This window comes from Pteropus vampyrus, unplaced genomic scaffold, assembly GCF_000151845.1.
Source record: "Pteropus vampyrus isolate Shadow unplaced genomic scaffold, Pvam_2.0 Scaffold11, whole genome shotgun sequence".
NCBI lineage: Eukaryota > Metazoa > Chordata > Mammalia > Chiroptera > Pteropodidae > Pteropus > Pteropus vampyrus.
In genome coordinates, this window is record NW_011888792.1 from 632164 (window position 1) to 655212 (window position 23049).

A 23049-nucleotide genomic window follows, 5' to 3' on the forward strand; every position below is an offset into this window, starting at 1 on the left:
CCTATAGGTGTTCCTTTCCATAAAGCTTTTACATTCTTCACTCCCTCTCAGTGTCTGCTTCCCAGAGAGCCCAGCTGGCATAGTTGGTAACAGAAGTAGTCTGAGAAAGCAGGCAGTAAGATGGGTGTGGAGACTAGATCACTCTCCACCTGATTAGCAATAAGCACCTGTTCTGAGTGATGGGTAGAGCACAGAAAGCCCCTAGCAAAAGGTGAGAGTCCTGTTTTTAAAATTTTCACTGGTGGTGAGTTAAGTGGAAAGGAATGCACTGGCTGGTGCAATTATTTAGCCATTTGAAATGTAAAAGGAATGATAAATACAAGGATAATAGAATTGGCAGGTTGTTATGAAATTTCATTGTCACCCTACAGACTGATCATGAAAACTAACATTATTTACTGACACTGGGGTCACTCTCTCAGGATAAGAAAATTTAATATTTAAGCTAGGACCCTAGGGGATGTTGTAACTTGCAGCTAGGGTAACTCCTAGAAATGTGAAAAAGCAATGGCCTTCACAGAGACTGAATTGAAATACTTGAATTGCCATGGTATACAGAAGAGGAGGGGAGTAAACAACTCAGGGAAGCAGGAATGCTAGAACGGATATGTTACATGAGGATATGTTTCCCAAGAGGCCCAAAGGATACACCATTCGCCAAGGGTGTTAGAAATGTTAGTTGGAGGAGATCCAGCATCCCTATGAACTTCAACATGGCTCTTCTCTGCAGGCCACCGTTAAAGGCAGGAGAAGTGGTCACAGAATTTGGCTCACTGAGAGCAATGGGAATTAGAAGGCCCAAGAGCAAGAGAGGCTGATGGTAGCATTTCACCATCAGAACCCAGAGGGTCACAGTGCTCACCACTGGGGGATGATTAATAGAACACAGCATCCCTAGGGACAACATAGCTGATCAGCCAAAAGGCACTGTTTAATACTATAATCAAAATAGAATAAGAGTGAGTGAGCAAGAGGTTAAGAGAAGCTGCTCCCCAAAATTCTCTTGCCTAGTTTCTAGATCTGAACAGTTTTCAGTTTTCAGACCTGGTGCCCATTGACTGAAGAAATAACTGGGTCCCAATGTGAAGAACCTTGAAATACATAATTATTTCAGCGCTTCCCCATATACTCGAGTGACTGTTCACTTGAAAAAGAGGAATACTTAGATATTTAAAGGGCTATTGAAGACAGGGTCCAAGTTCACAGTGATACCTAACAACTAGAAACTTCATCATGGGCTCTGCATTAGAGGGCATACAGGGGCCAGGTAATAAATGGACTCCTGGTTAAAGTTAGAGTCCACTGGGTCTGTGAGCTCACCTGGTACTCATTTCTCTGGTCCCTAAATATATAATCGAGACTGTCATATGTGGCAGTTGTTGGTGAGAGCTGTCATAGTGGGGAAGGTCCAGTGGAAGCCTGTGAAACTGCACCCCTCCCTCCTAGACAGTGAATCAAAACCAGTATAACCCTAGAGATGTATGGCAGAGATTAATGCCACTCTTAAAAATGCAGGCATGGTGGTCCTTGGAATATCTCTATTTAATTTGGTCTGGTTCTTGCAGAAACCAGATGGATTCTGGAGACTATTGCTAGCTCAACCAACAGCCCTGATCGCAACTGCCCAGCCAGATGTAGTTTTTTTGCTAGAGCAGATAATACTACATAGTCGCTGCTATGTAGTATGCACCCACTAATTTGGTGAATGTGTACTTTTCTGTCCCAGTCAGGAAAGAAGATCAGAAACACTTTGCTCCAGGGCCATGTTAACTCTTCTGCCATCTGTCATAATTTAGCTTGAAGACATCTGGACCATCTGGACACATTGTAAAACATCATACTGATTCATTACATTGATGATATCATGCTGATCTGGCAGCATGAGTAAGAGGGTGCTAGCATGCTGGAGACCTTGGTATGACACATGCACTCCAGAGAGAGGGCGATAAACTATAAAAATTCAAGTATTTGTCAACTCAGTAAAGTTTCTACACAGCCTACAGTCAGGTACATGCCAGGACATTCCCTCCAAAGTAAAAGACAAATTGCTGCATCATGCATTCATTACCACAATGAAGGAAACAAAATGACTATTAAGTCTCCTTGGGCTTTGGAGACACACATTCTACACTTAGGAAAACTGCTCCAGCCCGTATGGAAGGTGCCAGCTTTGAGTAGGGCTCGGTGTAGAGAATGGCTCTGCAGTAGGTCCTGGCTGCAGAGCAAGCAGCAAACCCTTCTGCTTGGAATAAAAATCTCAATACACTTTATAGTATTTGAGTATCAGTAGTAGAAACAGTTATGGTATGAAGTTTATGGCAAGTTCCAGTGGAAGAATCAAAATCCAGGCACCAGAGGTTATGGAGCAAGGTCACACTATCTGCAGCAGAGGATTATGCACCTTTTGTAAAAGAGCTCCTACCATGTTAGTGGGCCCTCCTAAGAGTTGGAATGCTTGACCTTGGGATACCAAGAGCCCATGAGTCTGGAACTGCCCATCATGAGTTGGGAGCAAGTCATAAATTAAGATGGGCATCATAAGATGGTACGTCTGGGACTGAACATGAGCAGGAAGTAATGCATCATAAGATGGTACGTCTGGGACTGAACATGAGCAGGAAGCAATAACACAGCTAGGGGCATGAGCAGTGGGTCTGGAACCCTATGGCATCCACCATGCCCCATTGTGGTATCCACTATGTAGCAGTGTTTCTCCTCAGCTCACACAAATGACCATATGGGTCTCCCACTCAACCAGCTGAAAGAGGAGGAAGAACTCACAGCTTGGTTTATTGATAGGTTGATCTGGTATGTGGGTGAAAACCAAAAGTGGATGCTGTCTGCATTATAGCCTTATTTAGGGGTGGCTGTGAAAAACGGCCACCCCTAAATAAGAGACACTGTGTGAAAGACAAATCTTCCCAATAAGCAGAGCTTCATGAGGTGCACCTGGTCATCAACTTTGTGCAAAAGGAGAAGTGGCCTAAAGTCAAAATATACATGGACTCATGGACAACGGTGCATGATCAGGGATCTGGAGGGCGAAAAACTGAAATGTCAGAGACAAGGAGGTCTGGGGAGGAGACATGTAGATGGACATATGAGAGTGGGAACAAGGTGTGAAGATTTCTTTATTGTGTATTAGTGCCCAGTGAAAGCATCTATATGGCATGGGTGCCAAATAACCAAGTGGACGAAATAACTTGACCAGTTGGCATTCACTGGCATGATAGACAAACAGATGACATGGCTACATTTGCAGAGATGGAGGCTTTGTATGGGTCAAAAAACCTGGACTCCCACTTAGGAAGGTCAATATAGTGATTGCCTGCTTTGAATGTTCGATCTGCCAGCAACAGACAGCAACACTGAGCCCTCAGTGTGGTACTCTTTCTTAAAGATAACCAGTCATTTGGTAGCAAACGGTCTACATAAAAATAGTCCTTTCATCCTGGAAGAGCCGATGAGTTTTTTCACGGGAACAGATTCTGGGTAGGGGTTTGCTTTTTCTGCCTACAGGGCCTTAGCCAGTACCACTATCAGGGCACTTACAGAATGCCTAACCTATATACATGAAACAATTTAGTATCCAACCAGAGAACCCATTTTATAGATCCAGTGGTCATGTCATATACTGTATCATCCGGAAGCTGCTGGCTAAACAGAGTGTTGGTGTGGTGTGCTGAAGGTACAGCTAAAGCACCAGCTCAGAGGCAACACCCTGAAAAGATGGGGGGGGTACCATCCTCCAGGACATGTATAAATGTTGAATTGCAGACCTTTACATGGTACTAAGTCACCAAGAGGAAGAATACCTGGGTCCAGTAACCAAGGGGTAGAAGCAGGAGTGGCCTCCCTTACCATCACTTTCAGCGACCCACCAGGGGACCACACAGCTCTGGATTCTGTGAGGTTAGAGGTCCTAGTCTCTAATATGGGTGTATTCTAGTCACGGGATAGCAAAGATCCTACTGAACTACAAGCTGCAGCTGTCACCTGGAAACTTTGGGCTCTGTGTGGCTAGGAACCAGCAGGCAAGAAGAGGAGTCACCATCTTTTCAGGGGTAATTGATCCTGATCAGCAAGAGGAGGCATGGCTGCTGTTATATAATGTGAACAGGGAGGAATATGTATGGAACTCAGATGATCCACTGGGTGCCTCTTGGTAGCTCTTGCCTAACTACATTAGGGATGTAGTAATGAAGGCTATACACAGATAAGGTTACTAGGAGTGGTGGTTTGGGAACCACCACCAGATGAGCCACTGAGGTCAGCAGAGAGTGAGGGACGTTAGAACAATGATGAAGAGGAGGGTGGACAATGAGTATCAGTTGTGGGCATGAGACCAACTATAGCCATGGAAATGGTAGTTCATCCCTCTAACCTCCCTCTTCTAAGCTTCCCCTCAGGAAGAGATGCCCACCAGAGCCCTGGAGGAGCTGCTCTCCTAATATGTTGTGAGTGAGTCCACACGGCATACAAGGTAAACTGTGGCAGATGTAAAGATGCATCGATCAGATCCTCTTTCAAGAAAGGACTCATTCCTCCACTTCAAGGAGTGTAGTTAGGTGACAGTCCCCAGCTGTTTGTGTCTTCAAAGTCAGCTTCAGGTTTGTATCCTATGTTTTTCTCAGGGTGGTTCCCAGTCAATGACTGAGCAAGGCCTAACCACTTCCACTCAATTGAGGGAACCTCTATAAAAACAATCTTTGCTCTGGAGCTTTAGTCCTGCTTCTGTCCTTTTTCTTTCACAGGTGTTCTCCCCCTCCCCCCGCACTCCACTCCACCAATCCCTAGCAATAAATTTTTGCATTCCTAACTTCTTTTCAGTGTCTGCTTCTGGGAGAATCTAACCACAACATATGTCTACCAGGGCCCTGAACTCAAGTTGTTCCCTGCTCCAAAATCTGGGATGTGTGACCTAACTAAACAGAACTATTTTCTCACATACAAAATTAAAGACATTCCTTTTATACCTAAATTATATGATTATTATGAGGATAAAATAAATATGTGCAGGAAAATGCTATGTAATTTGAAAATCGCTATGTAAACTTACAGTTTTTATTAAAAAATCTAAAGAGTTAAAGCATTTCCCAGATTACCTAACAATCCACAAAAGTTAAAAAAATTCAGATAATCGTTTTCAAGCCCTTTCAAAGCTAGTATGTGTATTTGTTTTTTCTGTAGCTTTATTTATTCCCAGGGAGTAATTTATACTCAGAGATCTTGCCAGACAATCAGATAGAAAACTGAATAAAGAATTGTAGAGTACTATAGTAGCCTGTCATGGGAGTTTTGGTTTGTTTCTTTGCATTTCTAAGATAACAATTACTAAGATGGAGGAAAAAAGAAACATTGAAACAACCCTTTTGACAAAACACAGTAACCAGAGTGGGGGGGGGGGCGAGGGATATTTAACATATGTGTAACCACCACCCATTTTCTTTAACACTATTGCGATAGGACATCATTTTATAACTATGGATAAATATTGCAATTTCAATGTACATGTAAAAAAAATTTCCTATAAAATTCTTTTAGTGTTAACTTTTAGTATTCATACTTATCTGTAATGTATTAAAAGAGATCTAGTGATCATGTCATCACTTTTTATCAAAAAACTTTTAGAAGTAAATTTTTGAGAAAATATGAGAAATTTGTCTATAATGTGCTATTGCTTGCTTAGATGGTGATATAGATTTGCAACAGGTTTTCTTTTTCTTTCTTCCTGCCTTTCCAAAGGTATATATCTGACTTGCACTTGAGAGCTGACAGAAGTTGTTACCAGCTTTGAAAATTTGTGGTTCCACATCCTGCCCAAAGTCCTTTTTTTTTCGGTCAAAGCAGATCTATAAGTCTAAAATGTCCTGCTGAGTGACAGGGTTAAAACTTTGGCTGTTTATTCAGATGTCAGGACAACACTGAGGTAAAAGTAAGTGTGCTGACAATGCACAGTTAACCTAAATGATTTTGCATATATTTTAGAAATATGGATAAAAGTAAAAGAATGAATTACTGTTGTACTTTGCTGTGGATACAGAACACATGCAATATGTATTGGACACTAATAGGAAATAAAATGCCAATTATATATACTGTATTAAAAGATCCACTAGGCAATTTTAAGAATGTGTTTCATCATAATTCAATATGAACAGCAGAATTTTTCAGATTTATGTGATTATTTTTGGCATGTGCATTCTGAGAACTCTGATAACTAAATACAACTTCAAAAGGGCTCAAGCCAGTGACCTCAAAATGAAGTTCACCGAACAGTACACAATGATGAAACCTGAAGCAATAAAACACCGATGAACTTAAATTTAAACATCACTATTTGGACATGATTGAACTTTCATTTAATTTTATTTTGTTTTGGAGTTCTGGATTGTCTCCAGACGTTATCCTTTCATATCTTAAATTGTGTCTCAAACGTGTTGGGGTAGAATCCAACAGTTAAGTTTAGCACATGGTTCGCGTAATGTTATGGAGTACTGTACTTCTTTCTGAATAGAGGATTTCTCAATCCCGACCCCCAGGGGGAACTGAGGCAAACTTACTTTTGAGAGCCTCTTTGAATGACTGGAGAAAATCGCAGTTCCTCCGCCTTTGTTTCTTTTTTCCCAAGTTTCGGAAACCACCTGTCCCGCAAGGCACACCTGTCATTCTCACCGCTTCAGACCAGGCAGCAGGCTGGTCGCCGGCTCCTTCCCGCGGGAGGAGGAGACAGCGCGGACGGAAGAGTCTGGCGCGCGGCCGCTCGCGGGAGCGGCGGAGGAAGGCTGAGGGGCGGTGACGGCGCGCGGGTGCGCGCGCCGCCGCCGCGTCACCAGCGTGCGGCACGTGCCCGTGTTTACGTCCCTCGTGGAGCCGCCGACGTCAGCAGCCGAATGGTAACATTGTGGCGATACTGAAGCGCAGAGTTTAGGAGACGCATCCATCCGTCAGGCAGCTCCGGACGGTTGAGAAGAGGAGGAGAGGCGGGGAGATCAGCCCGGACAAACGACGGAGACGTACACACCGCGGGCCCCGACCTCTTACCGACCTGCCTGGCCCCGCGGGATCCGCGCCTCACCTCCAGAGCGCTACAGTCGCAGCACCGCGGCCTCGCACTGGAGGCGGCCGGGGCGGGCGTGAGGCGCTGCTGCAGCACCGGGCTTGTAAACAGATCCGGCCGCACGTGACCATGTGAACTACCTGCTCCAGCAACGCGTATTGTCTTTCCCGCGAGCCGCGCCACAAAGGAGCGTGGCGGGTCTGAGTGCGGAGGGACGGGAGAGCGAGCTAGGAGAGCCGGCTAGGGCGCTAAGATGGCTGAAGGCGCCCAGCAAAGTTGAGCCGGGGGCGCGGCGCAGCCAGCCGGCGAGTCCTCGGGCGGGTAGGGCCAGCATCGCCTCCTCCGCGGCCTGGCTCCGGAGCCACCATGTCGTTCGCGCTGGAGGAGACGCTCGAGTCGGACTGGGTGGCCGTGCGGCCCCATGTGTTCGATGAGCGCGAGAAACACAAATTCGTCTTTATTGTGGCCTGGAACGAGATTGAAGGCAAGTTTGCCATAACCTGCCACAACCGGACGGCCCAGAGACAGAGAAGCGGCTCCCGGGAGCAGGCGGGGGCGCGAGGGGGCGCCGAATCTGGCGCAGCCGCGTCCGACGAGACCCGCGGGCCGGGCAGCCCGGCGGGCAAGGGGAGGCCCGAGGCCACTGCCTCTGCGACTCTGGGAAGGAGCCCCGGACCCCGTAGGAGCCCGGCCTGGGCGGAAGGCGGCTCTCCCCGGAGCGCGCGCAACCTTCGCGGAGACTCATTGTTGCGGAGTCCGGCCGGCAAAGGGGCAGAGAGCCCTCTCAGGAGCCCAGTGCGAGCCAAGGCCAGCCCGGTCCGGAGGGGATCTGAAGGCAGAGATGTGGGGGCCGCCGCTGTGGCATTCCCGCCGGCGCCCAGGGAGGCCCCAGTGACCTCGGTGCGGGTAGTGAGCGCTGGCGGGTCGGTCTCCGAGGAAATCGAAGTGCTGGAAATGGTGAGGGAAGACGAGGCGGCCCCGGCGTCCCTGGAGCTCTCGGACGCGGAGCAGCAGCCACCCGCGGCTGAGCTGGAGTCCGCGGCGGAGGAGTGCAGCTGGGCCGGGCTCTTCTCCTTCCAGGATCTGCGCTCTGTGCACCAGCAATTGTGCTCGGTGAACTCGCAGCTGGAGCCGTGCCTGCCGGTGTTCCCCGAGGAGCCTTCGGGCATGTGGACCGTGCTGTTCGGAGGCGCCCCGGAGATGACTGAGCAGGAGATAGACACTCTGTGTTACCAGCTTCAGGTCTACCTGGGCCACGGCCTAGACACCTGCGGCTGGAAGATCCTCTCCCAGGTACTCTTCACTGAGACCGATGATCCTGAGGAGTATTACGAAAGCCTTAGCGAGCTGCGGCAGAAAGGCTACGAAGAAGTGCTTCAGCGGGCCAGGAAGCGCATCCAAGAGGTAAGATCCTAGTGTGGGCTCCGGTCATCGCTTTGGGTTACTTATTACCAAAGGCTGGAGCCTCGGTCTGGGTTGTGCACAGTTGGGACACTTGTTTTTCTAGATAAGGGAAAAGGAAGACGATTGGGTTCTTATGACTCTGTCTTCCCCTTCATTCCTTTCAGTGGTAGGAAAACCGTGGGTTTCCTTAATTGGCCTTCTGAAGGACCTTTGATGTCTTTAGATTTCCTCTCCCCATTTATCAGATACATTCTATATAGTAAGATCTCTGTTTACGTCTCAGTACTGCCAATAATATTAGAGCCACTCTGAAAAAAGATAGCCTGTAAAAGAAAAAAAAAAAGCTGCATGTCCCTGAAGCTCTTTCCAGCAATAACTGCCCAAGTATTAACCCTGGTGTCATTTCTTTGTGTCATGCTTATTTAGCCAAAGTAGTTTGTCTTATAGAGCAAAGTTGGTCTGTTTTTACCTCCATATGTAGTTTAGCAACTTAGGCAACCTTTAAATTCATTTTTCTCCAAATGAGTGGTCTGTCCAAATGAAAAAGCACCAAGTGACAATTGGATGCATTTCACTCTTGTTTCAGGGAGAAAAAAAGGTCCTGGGCAGGAATGTTTAGTACACTTTTGTATCTGAGAGTAAAAGGAGTGCAAAAGCTCATTCAAAGTAATCCTTAAAAGGAAATATGGGGGAAAGGTTTGAGTGGGTATACATAGGGAGCTCTACAGTGCCTAAGATATGTATAATTTGAGGTCATGCCTAGTTAACAACTTCTGAAGGAACTTTATTAAAAAGTATTTTAAGATATACTTAGTTTCCCTTAGTGGACACTAACATATAATTTCTCAAAGCAATTTATTATTTTTAATATCAGTACCAGTTGAGATTGGACTTGGAGTGGGGAATGCCTCTTTTTATGGTGTTTATGTTCCTAACATTGCGTTGTCATCTGTTAACCTTACCTATATAATACTTGAATCTTGCTATTAAGGCTAGAAAGCTGGAGCCTTCTGGTTTCCTAGTAGACTATTATTTTTCTTTACTAGACTCGAAGACTTAGGAAATAATTTTCTCACTTATCTCATAGTACTCTCACAACTTCCTTGAATCCAGGTTTTCACTCCTTCCTATTAGTTTACTTAATGCTAAGCATCACCCACCCATAATATGATCCTAGAGTTCTAGGGAGCTGTTTTATTTTCTTTTTTTATCATCTCATTTCTGAGTCTGTGTTATACCTAAAATTGTTTTTGGAAGTGACAGAAATCTTAAATGTCATATATGTATTTTCTTTAGAATTTTGCTAATATTAACCTGGTTTTTTTTTTTTTAAACTGCAAGGACAAAGTGTTTCTTATTTTATTTACAGATACATATTGCATTTTTAAAAAATTATGTTTTTTAATTTCTAAGTGATATAGGCATGTGGTTTTAATTTTATTGATAACACAAAAAAACTTATTTTGTCAGGTTTTTAAATTCAAATTGGGTAAAAATGAGGGCTGTCAAAAATATAGTTAATTGCAGTTTTTTAGAGCTCTTTCATGGGGCAATTACGTTTTTTAAAAAGAAAGCTTTTCTAATTAAGATTATACTGACCATAATATTTTATTCTCTTTAACAGAGAAAAATTTTAACTTTTAAAGAGGATTTTGTATTTTGGGGAACACTTCAAAATAAATGAAATTCATTATAAATTCATTGAACATTAATACATAAATTTTGGTGCTTCATTTGACTCTAACAGTATTTAAAAAACAACTATCAAGGACAACAAATAGGTTCAGTTATAATGCCCACCCTGATTTCTACTGGAAAGTTATGTTTAAATTATGAGGCTCAGTAGGGGGAAAGGGTGGTATGATTAATTAGTGATGTCTGCCATGGGCATGATAATGGGTGTTTAGCACACCAGCCATGTACTCTTTTATCCATACCAAGCTGCTTACATTCCTTGCTATCATAATAGTTTTCAGTAACCTTTTTTTTAGGTAAAATTTTTATGGAACTTGTGTCATTTTATGTTATTCTATTGAGTGTAGTAATTACATCTAATTCAGTGTTTTTATATTCCCAATTCTCAAGTTGACTGAACTTGAGAAATTGACTATAGTTTTAATGCTAGGTATGTGTGGTAAATCAAACACATTCTTAGGACTATGTTGCTTAGAAAATTTAGCTCATGTCTTTCCTTTAATTTCTCTGAATCCATTTCTGGTCTTTTTTCCTGCAGAATTCCTTTTCCTATCTATTTAAAGGTTTCAGCTTAAAGACACCTGTTTTTGTTCAAAATGGTCAGTAAATGGTTGAAAGAATTTTTTTTTTTTAATAGAACAGACTGTACAAATAGATTGCAGATTTCTCAAGGTCACTGGCCTTGACAATATCTTAGAATTTTCTTCTTTGCCACCCCTAGTTCAGGGCCACACATCTTGTGAGCATTCTTAATATTTGTGGACAAAAGACACTAGACTTTCTTTTTAATGTTGCAAGAATTTAAAGGATTTGGAAGAAGTGTCCTTTTAATGTAAAGTTGTGGGTAAATAAATTTTTATAAAATGATAAATGTAAATTATTCAAGGGACCATACATATAAAAAGTAGGAGAAAAATTCTCTTAAAACTGTAAATAGCTTCCTAAATAAGGGGTCTTTATCTGGGGTTGGTGAATTCCCTGTAAATAGAGGGGAGTTATAGATGGACTTTAATGGGCATGTAAAGTTTTACATGTATAGGCATACTTGCATTTTTGGAGAGAGGCTTTGAATTCTTAAAGGTGTTTTTCAAAAACCTTTGAAACTGCAGTTTTAAGTTATGTGCTTTGTAAATTAGCACACAGGGCTGGTGTGCCTTGCAAACTCTATTCGAGTTTAATTTTTGGAGTACATTTATGATTAATTATGGGATTATAAGTACTCTGATATCCTTGTCTTGCGAAATATTGAAGAATTAAACCTTAAGTTTTCGGCTAAAAGTTTTTATTAATGATTCACAAATTTGGTCATCTAATTGGAAATAATAGCTTGTGAGGAGCCACAATTTATACAGTACTAATGGGAAATTATTTTTAGATGACATAAGAATTGTATACCAGTTAGGACCTCAATCTTGAAACAAATGTAATGTGAAATTTATTATATGGTAGATTTGTCGTGGACTTTTACAAGGATTTACTGCAAGAAGTCCTATTTATACAGCAGGCACTCAATCCCTGAATGAATCAGGTGCCACCAAGGCCTCATGAAATGGTTTCAGCAGTAGCCCTAGTTGTTGGTCAGAGCTGAGGATCGTATTATAGTGTGTTTGCATGAGTGATCCATACTGTGGCTTACCTTTGAGGGCCTGGGGTTTTGTAAATAATGGTTTCTATATAAGGACAGCTATTCTTGAAATGATTATTTGTGATCCTTTAGATAATAAACCTTAACTATGATGGTAGGCTTGATTAATATCTATAAATGTGTTCTCTTTGGAATTTACTATGTTTGTAAAACTGTCCTCAATATTAACTTCTTTCCAGTTGATTTTAATTCCTTTCCAATTGAAACCACTGTACGAGAGCAGCATGTGCTTTCAAAAGTAGTCATGTAAGGCACACAGTAGCCAGAGCCTACCTAGGGTTTGGAGTCAGAAAGATCTGGATTCGAATACAGACTTACCACTTCAGTGAATTGCTTAGTTATTTAAACTCTTTAAAACAGGGAAGTGGGGAAAATACTTAAAGGATATCTTAAGATTTAATTAAGACAATATGAAAAAGTGCCTGACAAAGTGGCACTTATAAAAGGAGACTTAGAGGAAGTGTTAATGTTGACTTCCTTCATATAATAAGAATTCTCTACAGTTTTCAACTCAACACTTCTTTCAGGGAATATAACTAATATTAGCTATATAGTTATTGGGAGCTTCAAATTACCTATCTCCTTTCATCCTCCCCACTGTCTTTTGAGCTAAGTGGTATTTTTACCTATTTTGCGGAAGAAGTTGAGATTTAAAGATGTTACGCAGATTTGGCCAACGTTAAAGCAGCTAAGGAGTGACCAAACTCAGATTCAAACCTAGATTTGTCTTACTCCAAATGTGTTCCTTTTCTGCCATGCCTAGTTTCCCTGAAGACATTAGAAGGGATGTTCTCTACTCCTGAGAAGGGAAGAGTGACAATGTTTACAAAGTCTAGTCCAGTGATGACTTTTAAATTAAGATAACTCATTTGTTTCATTTCAGATTATGATAGGCATGGTATGGGGGCAGAGTCTTCATCTTGTGTTTTAGAAGAAAAGAAGTTGCCTAGGAGTGCAAGGATGGATTTATATATATTAAGACAGGAGTGCCCAATCACTTTTTCCTTTGCACCTTAAAATGGCTCAGCTGTAAACAACTCCTGACTTCTGAGGTTATTTAACAGAAGGGGCAAGTAGCTATAGAAAGACTGCTTATGTATATGTGCTTATTTGCGGGGTGGGGGAGTTCACATGTCTCTTTTCACTTTTTAATAGTCCACAGTCTGCTGCCTCTGAATCTGACCTGTTTCCTCAGTTGTTGATAGGAGAAAAATTAAGTCGCAAGGTTAAGAGAATAAACAGTGAAGGCTAAATAATAGTTCTTGATGCTATTTGTTTTTTGGTAGAAGTGGTGAAGTTCATTTGGCTTTTCAAGTTTTTTGTGGGAGACTGTTAATACCAATTAGCCTTAACATAGTGTCTAAGTTGAAACTGACCTGGAGCAGAGAAGGATTCATTCAGCAAAAAGCTAGCAAACTTTGTTTTCTTAAATGTGTGGAATTGCCTTTTTATGCTTGTCTTTGAATTTAAAAGTTTCTATGGTCATAATATAGACAGTAATATAATATATGGGCATTATATAGCATGTAATAGACTCTTTTCAGACTGTTTTATAGAATAGGCTCTGAAACAAAAAGAAGCCTGATGGGCTAGATGTTTTATAGAGAAGAACAGTCTTAACAATAAATGTATGAAGTTCCTTTAGTGATTTGGAATTTTATTTGTAACTTTAAGGTTTAAGGGCATGATGGCTTGGGACTTAGTTTATTCAACAAATATTGGTGCAGTATTTCAGCCTGCTTTCTTAACCCTTGGACTATCTTCATCCCTGTAGAAAGGCTGATGAACTTAATCATTGTCAAATTGAAATGCATGATTAATGTCTCATCACTTGATAAAAACATTAACAGTGGCTGACTGTTGACTGTTTTTGGAAAACCTTGATTATGTCCATACACTGTAATCAACAATGTTGTCTGTGATTAGAGAACCTTGTAATCTCAAAGGAGGCTAATTTAAATTTGTGCCTACATGTAAATACATAAAGCTCTAATGTGAGATGGAATGCATCTGTCTTTTTTATACAGACTCATTTATAAAAATATAATTTTCCTATAACCATAGGAAGAATAAATGTTATACCAATGCTTAAATATTCTATTGTAAATTCTATTTTATATTAAGCTTGCTAAAGGTGAGTCGATTTGGACTGTGTGATAATTTTCCTTAAAAGTCTTCACAAACATATGTTATATTAAAGAAAATTAATTTTCTTCCCCAAATATTTCTTAATACATTTCCCCCTACAGTAAAACTAGGGAATTTGGTATATTCTAAGCTAAGATCTAAAATCTACTTCCTCCCTCTCACTGTTTATTCCTATTTTAAGCAATTAATCCATAATCTCAAATAGTTAATGTTATCCTCCTCTTCCCCTCATAACTTTACTAAATAATTATCTTACTGGATAATTATCTTACTGGATAAATTTTTCTGTGGGAGAGGGGGGCAGTTAAGGATGTTAACTTGTTTTATTTTTATTTGGAAATTTTGCCTCCTTTTTTTCTTTTATATTAGGTAATGTGAATTTCGGCATTGAGATTGCTAAATGAAAATAAAAGGTTTATGACAAGTGGAGTTAAAGAAATGAAGCGTTAAGAGACACGGGCCTAGAGTTAACTTTAGAGTAGCAATATTTAAACTTGAAAAATTCATGGGAATGAGTAACATTCATTATTTTAGTAAAAGGAAATTATATGCCAGCTTATAGTGAAGCTGTGTAAATAGTGTGTTATAAAGTCTCTAGCTGCCTGGAGGACCTTGGAGTTGGCTCTTAAGCAAGTTTTACTCTATACATTGAGCTTGTGAGACCTGAAACTTGCAATAAATGTATTTTATTTATCATGGTGGAAATGATCTTCAATGAATTGGATAGGGGAACAGATATTTCTTATATGAAGTATTCAGCATGTTTGTGAGTTTGCTAAATAAAAACTGGAAGGAATTCCAAAATCGAATTGTAATTTTTTTCTCTTTTCATCTCGTCTGACTACACCACTCCTCGCTTACTCTTTTTGATTTTCCCTTTTTCAGTGAAATACTTCATCATATTTTCAGTTATCCTAGAATTAAAAGAGTAGTATCGTTCCTTTAAGCAAAAAACAATAGCCCTGGCTATGAGTAGGGACATATAGGGCAGTGAGTGGTTAAAAGCTTAAGTTAGGCTGCCTAGGATTCACACCTTTTATCTACCTTATACCAGCTACCTAACTTTAGGCAAGTTACTTAGCCTCTATCTCTGGTTCTTTTTCTGTAAAGTGGCATAATAGTTGTATTATGGCGGTCCTTTTCAAAATCAATTTTTTTTCGATAACTCATTTTCTATATTCCCCTTTTGCTTGTAAGCATCTTGGGCAATCTCGATCACAGTTGATTTGGAAATATTCCAACTGAAATAACTATTAAAGAAAATAGTAAGCATTAACTAACCTCTGGAAACCCTTATAAATGTCTTTAAGTCTTATCCTCATCAATCATTTATTCAATAAATTGTTTTTATGCCGGGTGCTAAGCATACCATAGGAAACAAAACAGCTCCCTTCTTTAAGCTTCCCTAAAAATTCTGTCATGCTTTCTAAATCAGCTTACTTTTTTTAAGTGCTGGCGTTTCCGACCAGTATTTTTTATTTTCTGACCAGTATTTTAATATTTGCAAAATGTTGTATTCTAATATTTTTCATTGCACATTTTAAATTTACCTTTGGGTAGTCATTTTTGTGGGCTGTGTGGTTAAGAAGTCCAACCACCACTTAAAATATCATCTTTATGGAAAAAATAAGACAGACTTAAATGTGCCTTTAGGGTACAACATGTTTAATAATAGACTTTTCTCCCCCTCTTTATTATTAGTATATTTTTCAGATAATCCAGAATTTTATTTTTTATGAAGAGAAGTTAGATATTTGCATATGCTAATTTTTTACATGTCAATTTACTTGAAAATTACTATTCATGTTTGGTTGGGAAGGAGTGGAAAATTAATCTGGTTGAAGACAATTGGACATACCTTTGGTGTTTTCTTTGTTATTATAAATAGTATAATTATTTCTTATTCTGTATAATTATTGGGTTTTGTAAGTGTTCTTATTTCAGGGAAAGTCAAACACTTTGGGGTACAGGGTCTAGATGGTTAATGTAGATTTTGCTTTAGCTGACCTTTGAACTGTATGTATAAATATAGGTAAGCTGTTTAACTGAAACAGTCTTGTAATGTTCATTTTTTGAAATGTGAAGCAATTATAGAAAATATGTGCCAGGCCTACCCCAGTCTTTACTGAAGAACGGCACTGTTATTGCAAATGATTTTTTCTGGAGATAATCTTAAACCCTTTTTGTAGCTTAATGGCTTGAAAAGTATACTAGGGCTGGGTATACCAAAATACCTTTATGGTCAAGTTAGCCATCTTGGAAAGTGCAATGGAATAATTGGTAGAGGAAAGGTTACAGCATATCACTGTTATGCCATAGGTCATGGTTTTTGGAGATACAGTTTTTGAGTTTTTATAAATTGTTGATTTTTATCAGTTTCCTATGTAATATATGAGTAGGTTGTTTTTAAAACTCGTGCTTGATTCTGTGTATGTTTGTTAAGATATTAAGTGAAGTTTTACTCCTGCCCTGTGGTCATCTGGTCATCCCCCATCCCAAAGCTCTAGTCCTGCATTTCCAATTTTCCTTTGCACCTGAAAGTCCTGCTGTTTTCCTGTCTGTTCTGTTTATCCAGAGCACATCCTCTACCTGCCATCCCATATTTGGTCTGTAGCCCTATTTGGAGCAGCCGCTTTTCATCTGAGTCTTTGCTATTTCTTTGGAAATGCTTTGCTCTCATCAATTCCCAGAACTATTTAGTTCTTCCAAATCTGGTGTGTGTTGGTTCTTAGAAGCCATTGATTATGACACATGATCAATTTTGAGACAGTTTTTTTCATTATGGGCAAAGTCAAAGCTATGTTTTATATACATGTTCATTTGTAAATGCACACCAATTCAGAAACGTTAAATATGAATTTTAGAACTGAAGAACTGTGCATTAGTTACTGCTTTCCCATGTTGCTCCTGTTTAATCTCTCACTGTTTCATCACTAGACTGCTTTTAGCTTTCTTTCCCCCATGTCTTCCTTGCAATGTAGACTTTCTATACCTTGTTCCTGAACTGTTTTAAAGCATTACTTTTATTTTTCACACTTTAATACTCACCTCTCCAGCTCTAACACACACACACACACACACACACACACACACACACACACACACACAGCTCTCCCCTCCACCTTCCGCCCCCCTCAATGAACTCTTCCATTCTTGTAGACAGAGTACTGATTCCTGGCTTTCAGGGTCATCCCCATTTTGGTTAGCCTGTCAGTCTTAACTCTTTCTCTTCTCTACATGGACCTTTCTTATTCTTGCCAATCTCTTTTACCCATCATTCACTGAATTCACTGTACAAGACCCTCTCACCACATCCCTCTGACCCCCCATGTCTTGCTTTCTTGCTTGTCTAAGTTCTACCTTTCTTTCCAGGGCCAGATCAGATGCCCCTCCCATGGAAAGTCATTTTTGACCACTGTGAGAATTCATAGGAATTTCTGTCAAAAATTCAGAGATAAGAGAGATCTTAACGTTATATACAGCTCATATCATTATCCATAACTGCTGCTCTGTGTTTTTTTCTTTTTGGACACTACCTGCCCTTTAAAATATATTGTAAATCTCTAAGAGACAAAGATGGATTTTGTTATTGTTTTCTAATGCTCAAATTCCCTAGTGCTTCTTTACACAGTAGGTGCTCAGTAAATGTTCTTTGAACTGTTTTAAAGTTGGCTTTTGTAAGGACATGTTTGGGTGTAGCTAACATTTTAACTAAAGGCATATATTTCTCCAAGAGTAAAATGAAGTCAAATTTACCACTTAGCTGTGCAGTGAAGAATCTGAAAATCAATTTTTAAAGTATCAGAATGAGTTATTACTGTCAATAACCTTTATACTTTCTAAAATTGGATTTCAGAATTAACAGTTATTAACAAATAATCAATGATTAACATAAACATATAATAAAAATGATTTAACAGTTTTACGAAACAGTAAGAGAGTTGAGCAGTGTGCTTTGTGGAAAATTCGTGTAGCATTGGTCCTTACTAGTCAGTTGAGGAAACAGACCAGATAGATCTAAGGGGAGTTCCCAGAGTCACAGATCCAGTTTCATTGCCAGGATAGGCCTCTACCATTTAAGCTGCCCCAGTGCTAGTCCTGAGTCACCCCTTTTCATAAGCAGATAATTATTTGTATGTCTTAATAACAATTTAATGGTGGAGATATAACTTGCAGATTTTATTGTTTTGTTACACATATTTCTAATTAAGAAAAAAATAAGCATTCAATTTTGGGTTTGACACATTAGAGAAGAAAGTTATGAAACTATGCACAAGAGAATTAAAATTTTATATCTAGGACTTCAAAAATTAATCCAAGATCTTCAAGGATAGTAGCAGTCCTATAATCCAGAAGTCAGAGAGATGACCCTTGAACTAACTCTAATTGACAAAGTACAGGATGGGAACTCCATAATTAAACATAGTAGGTGTCTTCTTCCTCTCCTCCTGTATTTGTAATTGGTTCCTGGGCTGGAAACCAAATTTGAATACACTGGGAAAAGAAGTGGCACAGGGTGGTTTTGCAGTTTTTTGTTGCAGTGATTATAGGGTCATAAAAAAAACTTTTTGTTTTTAGCTGTTGTCACTCCTTTAAGAACCTGATAAAAGTGGTGGGTCCTTGCCCTAGAGATATTTCGCAATAAACAGAGCTTTGTTTCAAATGTTGATAATTGAGACCTTATGAGTTAAGAGCCTTGTTCTTGTCAGGATTAGATAGGAGAGGCATAGGAAAAAAAAAAGGTCTCTTAGGGAAGCTAGAAAGAAAGGAAAGGGAGAAGTGTTTTACTTATTAGACAAATATATTTAATTCATGTTTTATACAATGCTGCTTCATTTCTTTTAAGTGAGTCAGTAGAGCAAACTAACTTTCTAAAATTGCATGAGAGATATGTCAGCTTTCGAAGCAGAAATAATTCCACTCTACTTTCTAGGCCCCTGTTCCTCTGCATCTCTGTTTTCCTTTGCATCTCTGTATTGTGTTGGTTTTACTTGAGCCCTTGTGAAATCATCCTTTGCAAGCATGTAGTATTCTCATTCAGATCCTACATTCTCATTCTTTGTCCATCAGTGAGTCTTCTCAAATTTAGCAAACCTGCATTTTCCACATTTTAAATTCAGGTTCTCCCTATAATCCTAAATAATCCTACTCTTTCTAGTTTCTTTCTACTCATTTTTTTGTGTGTGCATTGTTTATAGCACCTTGCACATTGCACAGTTTATATGACCTGCAAATGTCAGCAGTTCAGTTTATTCCCTGGATTTCATCAGTTTGATTAGCAAAGTAGAAAATTAAATTATGTTATTATAATAGGTTAGTGGTTATGTTCTTTTACTAGTTGAATTCTTTTATGTGGATTATAGGAAATGGTTTAGATTTAAAAGTCTAATGCTTCATAACTATCTTTGGAAATTTTAAAATGCATTTTCTTTAAGATTATTTGCAGATACTTGGATTAAAATAATTGCTAATTGAAGCTATAATTGGTTTAAAGAAATCTAATATTGGGAAAACGTGAAACTTTATAGCAAAGAAGACAAATTAATAAATTAGTGTTAGCTGAGATGCCTTGGGCTTCTCTGCAAGAGTATTAAGTTGCTGCATAATAGCTTTGTAAAGTACTATTCCGTTTGAGGATAAAGGACATGTGGAAAATAATATATATGTTAATATTTGAATAAAATAACTGATTTTCTTGTTGATTGCACATAGCTGTGTAGAGTAGTATTGTGAATTAATAAACATATAATGATTTAATGTTTTTGTGTTCGGGGAAAACAGTATCTAAACTGTTTAGTGCGTTACACTTTAGTATCTCTGTAAGAAGAGCTCAAAGAAGCCTAGTGTCTGAAGATTGTCTTACTGTTGAATTGCGGCATTTGATCACTTGTAAATGACTTGGGGGAATTTTGTTATTGAGAGATGTTGCTACTGTTTGGGCTTTTTCTCATTCTTTTAACAGTTTTGCTATTCCTAAAATTGGTAGAAAATCCTTGTCTCAAAGAAAGTGTTCCATTTTCAAGTGAAATAAAAGATACAGGGTTTCTGTGAATGTACATTTTCTTGTAAGAAGAGAATTATTTTCTTAAACTATAAAAGCATAGTTTATAATTTATTGTAAAGACTGTCATTGTGGCCTTTTTTTGTTTGTTTGTTTTACACATTTTCTTGTTCTATTATTTCTTAATCTGGTTATTATGTTTTTGATATGCTGCAGTTTTGAGGTGGTAAAGCTGTGGTGGAAGTGAGTACCTACCTTTGCCACCAGTTAGAATTGATTTCTGGGACTTGAGAAGAGTGCTGTCATTAGAAATTGATCATTGACACAGCTGCTATTACTTTCATAATCCTTTTCAATTGTAGCTTAAAATAGATGATTCAACACATGATTTATCTACTTATGAATAATAAGTAGGTGGGCACAGAAAGAGAAGCATGTATTATTTTCTTATTTTTCATACCTCATCTTTTGGAAAAGTATGTATGGTTTTGGATATTGTGGCAAAGGGGATAATTTAAATTTCCTTTTTCATGTGTAAGTCAGTACCTTTGAGGTGGAGGAATAGAGTATAAAACCTTCTTTAAGACATGCAGATGACCAACAGGCACATAAAAAGATGTTTAACATCACTAATTATTAGGCATATGCAAATCAAAACCACAGTGAGATATTACCTGACACCTGTTAGAATGGCTGTTATCAAAAAGAAGAAATAACAAATGTTGGAGAGGAGGTGGAGAAAAAGAGAACTCTCACACTCTGTTAGTGGCATTGTAAATTGGTACAGCCACTGTGAAAAACAGTATGGCGGTTCCTCAGAATATTAATAGAACTATCATATGATTCAGCAATTTCTCTTCTGAGTATTTATTCGAAGAATATGAAAACACTAATTCAGAAAGGCATATGTACCCCTTTATTCATTGCAGCATTATTTATATAGTTAAGATATGAAACAGCCTAAGTATCCATTTGATAGAATGGATAAAGAATGGACAGAATGGATGGATGTGGTACATACAGTTGACCCTCAACAATACAGGATTGAATTGTGTGTGTCCACTTATACAAAGATTTTTTTCAATAAATGTACAGTTGGCCCTCTGTATCCCTGGGTTGCCAATTTGTGGATTCAACCAAACACAGATCGAAGTCAGCATATTTGATCTGAGGATGGGAATCTCCGTATGCAGAGAGCCGACTGAAGTTATACAGATTTTCACCTGCACAGGAGGTTAGCCCTCCTAACTCCCCCGGCTCCTGTCATTGTTCAAGGATCCACTGTGTATACAATAGAATACTACTTAGCCACAAAAAGGTGAACTGTTGCCATTTGCAACAACATAGATGGATTTTTTTTTTTTATGGTGACATTGGTTAACGAAATCCAGTAAGTTTCAGCTGTATATTTTAACAATAAGGCATATGTATATATGTATATATATATACACATATATATGTATATATGTATATATGTTTATATGTATATACATATATGTGTATATATATATTTATTTACATTGTATGTTCGCTTCCCGTAGTTAGATTTCTTTCTGTCACCACATACTTGATCCCTCTTACCCCATCTGCCTCCTCCTGCCTAACCCTTCCTCTGGTAACCACTAGTCTGTTGTCCATGTCCATGAATCTCTGTTTGTCACTTTTACTTTTGTATCCCACATAAGTGATATCATGTGATTTTCAACTTTTTCTGACTGGCTTCTTTCACTTAGCATGATTAACTCGAGGGCCTGGATGGATCTTGATATTTTGCTAAGTGAAATAAATCAGATTGAAAAGGACAAAAATCACATGATTTCACTCATATGTAGATTATAAAACAAAAAGAAAGAACAAAAACAAAAGCCAACTCAGATACAGATAACAGATTGGTGGTTACCAGAGGGAAGAGAGGGTGAGGGGAGAGCGAAATGGTTAAAGGGGATCACATACATGGTGACAGATGGAAACTGGACTTTTAGTGGTGAACACACTATAGTGTATACAGATATCAAATTATAATATTGTATACCTGAAACTTGTATAAGTTTATTAACAAGTGTTACCTCAATTAAAAAAAAACAAAAAAAAAACCTTCCTTTAAAAAATGTATGCATTTACTTTGATAAATCATGATTGAAAAAAGTATAAGTGATATGTAAATCTTCTCTCCCCCAGCCTCATTTCCCAGTCTGTGGTTCCCCTTCTCAGAAGTAACCACCTGTAAGAGTTTCTTGTGTATCTTCTAGATTCAGTCACGTATACAAAGATATGTAGGACATATATACTCCCTACTTTTTAAACAGCTCAAGCGGTAACATACTATATACTCTGATATATATCTTAGGTTTTTTTCCTCTTAACAGGATGTATTTTTTTAAGGGTTAAATAATATTCCATTAATGGATTTGTTTTGATACATAGGGTTTTTTTTCCTGACCTTTTGCTCTTCCTGTTAAAATAAATTATCTTTTCCCACACGTGAAAGTATATCTATAGGATATATTTCTATAAGAGGAATTGCTGGGTCAAAGAAAATGTGCATTTTGTTTAAATTGCTTTCTCTTTTATCTCCTTTTCAACATAAGATTGTATTTTCAAAACCTTTTTGACTTACTCATGAAAAGTTTTAGTTTATAATTTATTTTACAGTTCTCTTATGAGTGAGTTTTCATTTGTTCAGGGGACATTTCTGTGAACCATTCCATTCTTCACTGGTTTTTAATTGTGTTATTTGACTAAGGAAATTGTCTATGTGTTGCAGGTATTTTTCCCTTTATTATTTCTCTGCTTTATTTTTTTATGCCTGCGTAGCCAGTTTAAAGATTTTACAGCAAAGTTTAGTAGTCTTTTTTTCTTATAATTTTGAGTCATGCTTTAAAAGTCCCTGTGATGAGATTATTTAAAGCAAAAACAAAAACCCTCATTTCTTCTACTTTTATTATTTTGTTATTTCAGTTACTCTTCACAGTTACCCTTCTTTATAAAAATTTTTTTTGCTCTTTTGTCCTCTTATTCTTCCATATGAACTTGAAATTGGGCTTTTCTTATGCCATAAAATGTCATGAGGCTATTTTTTAATGTGTGAAATTTATG

General features: G+C 38.7%; 1 protein-coding gene across 1 annotated transcript in view; it reads left to right on the forward strand.

Moving 5' to 3' along the window:
* The first annotated feature begins 7183 nt into the window (after window positions 1-7183).
* Window positions 7184-23049, forward strand: part of JMY (junction mediating and regulatory protein, p53 cofactor) — an 81258-nt gene continuing 65392 nt past the window's right edge. The window contains exon 1 of the mRNA XM_011377333.2: window positions 7184-8464. Within this exon, the coding sequence (XP_011375635.1) occupies window positions 7427-8464 (1038 nt within the window). The 5' untranslated portion in view covers window positions 7184-7426. The remainder of the gene's footprint in view (window positions 8465-23049) is intronic.